Genomic DNA, 7579 nt, shown 5'->3' with positions numbered 1-7579 from the left:
TATTATTATTATTATTATTATTAATAATATTAAACAGAATTTATATAGCACCAACGTATTACACAGCGCTGTACATTAAATAGGGGTTGCAAATGACAGACAAATACAGAAAATGACACAGGAGGAGGAGATATAACTGTTCTGCGGACAATTTTAATCTAATTTACCACCACTTGGAATTGGAGTCAGTAACTCCAGACAAATAAAGAGAGTAAATCTGCCCAGTAGGATCACAATTTGTATTGAGATTCTGATCTTTTCCTGTTCTATCCAAAACTAAAATGATCTACATACATACCCTAAGCTGGGTACACACGTGCAATAATTGTCGTTGGAAAGGATCTTTGAAGACTGCATGATGCATAAGTATTGTACATACAGCACTGTTCTGCTCTATGCAGATGGAAGGGGGAAAATGAGGGAGCGGCAACTTGCTGCACACTCTTCCCCTTCACTTCCACTAAGATCGTTCGTCGCCCATCGTCCGTGGATCAGCCAGGACGGTCGTTCGGACGATGGACCACAAGCACTGTACACACGCCAGATTATTGGATGAGAACCATTAGACGTAAAGAAATAGAAAAAAATAAATAAAAATTACCAAAGCAAATAATGAAACTGAAATCCTAAATAAAACAAATACTATCATTGCCATTGTATATGGATTTAGAATTTTATGTATTTTACTGATCAAGCACAAAACAATATAAGCTCAGAACAAAGAGTTCTCTTATTTCCTTCAGAAAGAAAGGATGTAATTATCTGTTAAAATCAGCCTGAATAGTGTCATCTAAGAAAAAGAGAAAGTCTTTTATAAACTCACAACACTGTGACTCAACTCTATCTGAATTCACACAAATGTGTTGGTGATAATGAGGAACATACGTGGTATGCCATATGTTGTACTATAATGGTCAATACACCTGCAGGCAAATTAACATACATCAACCTGTTTGGAAATACTAAAGGAGAATCTGTTTGGAAACACTTATTAGGATTTCAGGCTAAAACTTCAATACAGGTATAGTCATAGAAATTAAACATTCAACATACATCAACCTAAAGAGAATCTGTTTAGAAACATTTATTAGAATTGCAGGCTAAACCTTCAACACCTGTATGGTCATAGAAATTAATAATTCTTTTGGACTTTAGATCTTCAGTTGGTGAAAATGCACCCCCAGGGATTGTGGTCAGTCATAAAAAGTCCTTAATGGTGTTTATAAAACAAAATTCTTAAAAATCAACAGATGCGTAGAAAAGCATGCCCTGTTTGGTGCCATAATATGCCTCCTGTTGCACAGATTAGTTCCCCCTGAGCCTGCCGAAATACCAATAGATGTAAAAGCAAATAAACCCCGAAAATAAGAGCCCAGTCGATGGCCTGAATAGGGTTTTATTTAATAAATGTAACATAAAATACATTGTGATAAAAAAAATCACTGGTTAAAAGTGCATATAAACCCCAAAACAACAAAAAAAGTGTATTATATTGTATCTTCCTAATCGTTAGAAAATATGACGGTGACTATTATTTTTTTTTCTTCAGGCTAAGATCATTTTTCTTCTTTGTTGTTAGAAATGCTTGAATTTTGTGAGCTGGGAAGAAAGCACAAATATATTTATTTTCCTTGCATAACATGGTGGCCTAACCTATTTTTTATGTAAAAGAGATCAGTGGAAGATATGCCTAAAGTTCAGCCAGTGTGACAACCATGGCTCCTTCCACAGATACAATGGAGGAATGAGAGTAGATAACTAATGCCTAGAAATGTGTTATTTACTAATTACCAAGGAAAATAGAGAAAACCCTTAATAAAGAACAATGAATTAGGTCAGTTACACCAACGACTGCAATATATAACTTTTTTTTTTTGGTTGAGATACACTTTAAAGAGTCTACATACATAGAGATGACACACTGACATGTGTACAAGTGAAGGCATGATTACTAATCTCACACAAACCTTCCACCCGAGTGATTTGATCTTTACATGAAGAGGACTAATCTCCCAATGTTTATTTGAATATGTATAGATTAAAATGTTTTTTAGGTGGATCAAACTTTGATCGCCCCAACTCGTACATTCCATTCCTATAAACTGCAATGCGAGTACTTTAGGTGTGCAACCCTTGGTGTATATTGGTGTCCTGTGCTGACGCCCTCCAATAAGGAATAGAACTAGACAGAACAGTCATAGCTGAAGATCTTTTAATGTATTCATGCTTTTTGTGAATTAACATTTAAGAATATTTGTAAATGTAAACTGACCTCGTCACTTTAAAATCGAATTTAAAAAACTCCAAGTAAAATAAATGATTGTATTCTTGTTTTTTGCATTATGTTTTTGGCAGCTGCTGCAGTGAAATGCCCCCAACAGCAGGAGGTATTGTATACGTCTATAAAATAAATAGTAGATAGTAGGGACTTCTGATGGATCAGCGAAATTTCGGCGAACCGCTTTCACGGACCCATTGGAAGTTCTAGGAAATCATTACAGGACGATTCCCATGGCTGCATTTATTTATGCAGCCCTGGGAATCCTCCTGTCAGTGTGCAATCCCCGGCACTAGAGGTTAAATGGGGACAAGTCCCCCCTTTCAAAACCTCTAGTGCTCTCTGATTGGCTGAGGAAAGGAAAATCCTGATGACGCTAGACCACTAGAGATTTTGAATGGGGAGACTTGTCACCATTTAACCTCTTGTGCCGGGGATTGCACAGTGAGCTGATCTCGAGTTTAAAAATCTTGCTCGCTCATCCCTAGTAGAGAGCCAGTGGCTGGAACCAGAACATTCCCTGGGAGATAAAAGATATTTGACCCAAAAACAGAGAGATCACTTGCTGAGGTTGTAAAGAAGCAAATCAGCGACATTTCAAAAAAGGACCACTGCAAGGGAAGGTATAAAATCTGTTGGGTGCATGTTGTGTACCTGTTGGCAAAGGGGTTGGGTGGAGATTGGGAGGAGGAGTTTTATGATACACCGGAGAATTTTAAAAAGGTAACAAATTACAAAAACCGTAGAATGGATGTTAGAAATTAATAAGTAATACAAATATAATTATTATCATCATTATGAATACTGGTTGTATTACTATCTCAGTGTTTACCCATTTCATTACCACTTTTGAATGCTAATTATAATTTTTATCAAAAGATACAAAGAGAACAATTTATAATAAACTATTACTATTATTAATAATATGAATATATACATTTACATAAGTAGAAATAGTTAGTTTGTATTTTTATTAGTCATTATTGTTGATTATTATTACAAAGAATTGTCTGAGAAATACTTCCTTTTTTATTTAGTCATGTTTACTACTTAGGTTTTTTTCATTATTTCCAATTTATTATAATTTGTATAAGATACGTGAGAATTAAAGCAAATATTAGATCTCAGCATTATCCCATGATTATCATGTTATGTATTGAGATACCACAATGTTGATTTTTGATACCACACACATCTTCCTGATCATTAATCATGTATAAAGAAAAACTATTGCACAAGTGTGGGCTTTACTTAGTTTGCAGTTTGTCATAACTTCTCAGAGAAAAACTGCTTTTTATTTCTCGCTGTGATTGGCGGAAGTTGTAAATGGTGAGTCACTTTCTGCAGTCTGGCTCAGATATCCAGGTAGAGTATAAAAGTAGAAGCTTTGGACTCATAGCAAATCATAGGAGAGCAGAACACTCTTGAGAACACCAAGGGATCAAAATACTTCCAGAAATGAAGAATTTATATCTTGTTTTGCTACTTGCAGTAGCATACTGCTCAGCTTTTCCAGCTGAAACTTCACAGGACAGCGAAGAGAATTCCAAGTTTGCTGAAGTTAGTATATTTAAAGAGAAAGCATAATTGTAATATATATATATATATATATATATATATATATATTTATTTATTTATATTTGGGATTGATTTTAGAGTAACAGCTATGTATTCTAAAAAAAAACTTTATTTGCATATCATTTATGCCATTATATGTGATTGTATATGGGGCAGCCATCCTTGTCCATTCCCGCTTAGTAGTTACAGGTTACTATACTCTGGTCTCAGTTAAGGGCTATCAGACAGGTCTCACTAAAAACTACAGACTTCTTAAGTACCTTCATTGTTTTCTCCGCACAGGTAAACAGACCTGAAACAGCCACTAGAAAATTTACAAAAATATAATAAAATAATGCATAGTACAAAAGAGCCTTCCTAAAACAGAAGGTTTTACCATGTCTCAAACTATCACATGCCAAACAAAGGGAATTTTTCTTCATTATAGGGCAGTAAGCAGAGCCATGTAAATCAATAATGTATGCCTCGTAGCTTATTGTGCACCCAGAATTGCAGATATATAATACATATTATAGAGCCATTTATTCCAGGCTTGTTGGTAGTCATTATTGTAGTGTATGAGGTTATGACATTGGAAACAGACTTGGAGACCAATGTGAAAGTAATACCCAGAAGGTTAGGGTATGGCAGTTCTCAAGGAATTGATTTGCATATCCTCTCCTGGACCTTTTTAAAATACAAAGATAAAATTGACAATGGAGGTTTTAAAATTGTAACATTTCTGCAGGAGTACTTAAAAAAATACTACAACCTTAAGACGGATGGGGTGCGCCAATCAAGAAAGAAAAGTGGGAGTCAGTTCACAGAGAAGATTCGCCAGATGCAGGAGTTCTTTGGTTTGGAGGTGACAGGAAGACTTGACGCAGAAACTATGGATGTGATGCAGCAGCCCCGGTGTGGGTTTGTTGATGTGGGTGAATACAGCTTTTTCCCAGGAAACTCTGGATGGAAGAAGAGAGAGATCACATACAGGTACAACACTTTTAAGGGTTATCTTTATAAACATATATATATGTATAGATCAGAAGAGCAATATGATAGTAGTTAGTGAGATTTACTGGAATGTTGGATAACGATAACACAATTCATTATAGTAAAGTGAACAATGGCTCAGGAGTCTGGAAGTGATACTTTATGACTTGTTCCAATTAAAAAAAGAATATTAACATCCGTAAAGTTTACAAGATGTTCTACACATATGAGAAACGTTCTGATAATATTGAATACATTTAATATTATAAGGCGATTGGTGGCTCTATGTTGATTTCCTTTTCAAAAGAATCTGTAATAATAATACATTCAAACTATCCTTTATTTAGGATACTGAATTACACACCAGACATGCCTGCTGCTGAGGTGGATGTAGCTATCCAGAGAGCTTTCCAGGTTTGGAGTGATGTGACCCCTCTGACGTTCCATCGAATTTACAACGAGGTTGCAGATATTGAAATCTCCTTTGCTGCACTAGGTATATATTTGTTTGTGTCTATAATTATTTATTTAAGTCTATGCCTTAACATATCAGATTGTAAACATTTATAACATATACATTTTATTTTTTTACAGCGCACAATGACTACTACCCATTTGATGGTCCACATGGAACTCTGGCACATGCTTATGCCCCTGGTAATAGAATTGGAGGAGATGCTCACTTTGATGAGGATGAAACATGGACAAGTGGGTCCAGAGGTAAGTTATTTGTGTCTCACACACTTTTTCAACTCTAACCCCAGTCAATTTTTAAATAAATTACACTTTGTGAATATTCATTAATTTTTGGGGTAAATTACTACATGAATGTAGCCTCTTTGCATAACTTAATTTCTCTTCATGTTGCATTTTCAAGGACAGGGAATGCAGGGAATCCTGTCCAGTAGGGTTTTCTATACATTATTCAAACAAGAAAAAAAAGTTTGGGCTATAAATAAACTTTGGAAAAGGCCAACATATTTCTTTAATAAAGACAAGGAAAGGGCAAAGGACCATTCACCAGTATTGTCAGTGAATTTCTCTCCATTATTCACCTACCATGCCATGTTTTACACTATTGTGGGGCTAAATATTACAGTAGAGGAATAGGGCTGTGCTTACATATAGTGTTGTTTCCCAGATGACCAGTGATCAGATATCCGGTTGGGGAACAGAAAGAAAAAAAAGTTTATGAATGTATTCAGGTCACATTCCTCTCCAATAGGCAATACAGAAGTGACATCGCCAGATTTCATTCCAAATTCTATAGACCAGCTGACTTTAGCTAGAATTCAACTTGAACAATGTGGTGCTCAGCTACATGTAAGCCCCTGGATATTAATTGCTTCTTTATAGGCAATACAATGTTCTAATTATTATTAATGTATTAAAGGTTACAACTTGTTCCTTGTGGCTGCTCATGAATTTGGCCATTCCTTGGGTCTCTTTCATTCCAATGATCCCAGCGCTTTGATGTACCCAACTTACCACTTCATTGAACCAAGTGAATTCCACTTGCCTGAAGATGATATCCAAGGAATTCAGTCACTCTATGGTATGAAAAGAATAATCATTGTCAGATTCCTTTAAAAAATGGATTGAATTACTGTATCAAAGGTGTATTTGAACATTTAGTATTGTTTCTTAACTACAGGAGCCAGAGAAGTCCTAGAAGTGCCAGAAATTCCAGAGATCCCAGATCAGCCAAACACTCCCTCTACCTGCCAGCCAATTACTTTTGATGCTGTGACAACTTTGCGAGGAGAGATCCTATTCTTCTCCAACAAGTAAGCTTTAATGTTAAATAAATGTCCTATTTCATTTTCATTTTCTGCAAACTGGCTTTAATGCTAAACCATTGGTTACAATCCATTACAAACCACCAATCATAACAAGTATGCAGAAAAGAAAAGAAATCAACCCTGAGTTTACTAAAAAATATAAATAGGAATTAGGAAACAATGTAGCAAAGTCTATTTTCTTGCTGTAGTCCTCAAATATTTACAATAAAAGTATAAAATACTTAAACCTTTTTGTATTTTTCAGAACATTATGGCGCCAGATTTCACAGGATTCAGAAGCTGAACATCATTTAATCAAAACCTTTTGGCCCAACCTTCCAATTCACATTCAGGCTGCTTATGAGTACCAAGACAAGGATCATGTTATTCTCTTCAAAGGTGCGTTCTTTTTATTTGGCTATACATTTTATGGAGATGCTAGAAACCCTCCAGTTAATCGTAGATAAGACTGTTTTCTGTGCCACAGTTGCCCAATGGACATTTTGGAATGCGTGAAATAGTTGATAATGAATAGGTTTTTTCATATTTTAATCAAACCAACATTCTTTTATTCATCTAGGTGCTAAATACTGGGTTATGACTGGTTTTGACATCTCAATTGATTCCCCCAAAAGCATCTATGACTTTGGCTTTCCTCGAACTGTTAGGAAGGTTGATGCGGCAGTCCATGATGACACCACAGGAAAGACCTACTTCTTTGTAGATGACAAATTCTGGAGGTAAGATGAGGGATTTTTTAATGAAAGTTTATGCATAGGGCATATTAATGGGACACAATAACTGGTTTTGTTTGATGCTGATCAAATATTATGAGATATATGTGTCCATACATCATTTGACCCCAAAATTCAGTTTTGCCATTATTCTGGCATTTCAAACTGATGCGACACCTTACAATACAGAATAAATATGGCAATACAAGAGATTTTGGAATTGTTTTTGTGGTTGC

General features: G+C 35.4%; 1 protein-coding gene across 1 annotated transcript; it reads left to right on the top strand.

Annotated features, from left to right (window-relative positions):
- Positions 1–3695: 3695 nt before the first annotated feature.
- LOC140324941 (matrix metalloproteinase-18-like) lies at positions 3696–7349 on the top strand (the record flags this gene model as incomplete). Its single annotated transcript, XM_072403058.1, is given in 8 exon segments — positions 3696–3838; positions 4584–4828; positions 5176–5324; positions 5423–5548; positions 6222–6383; positions 6483–6615; positions 6875–7008; positions 7190–7349. Coding segments are annotated over 8 exon segments (1211 nt in total), but the record flags the coding sequence as incomplete, so codon positions are not given.
- Positions 7350–7579: the final 230 nt, after the last annotated feature.

The sequence above is a fragment of the Pyxicephalus adspersus genome, chromosome 1, assembly GCF_032062135.1.
Source record: "Pyxicephalus adspersus chromosome 1, UCB_Pads_2.0, whole genome shotgun sequence".
In the NCBI taxonomy this organism is placed as follows: Eukaryota; Metazoa; Chordata; class Amphibia; order Anura; family Pyxicephalidae; genus Pyxicephalus; species Pyxicephalus adspersus.
Note: the sequence above shows the minus strand (reverse complement) of the source record. Positions and strands in the feature narration are given on the sequence as shown.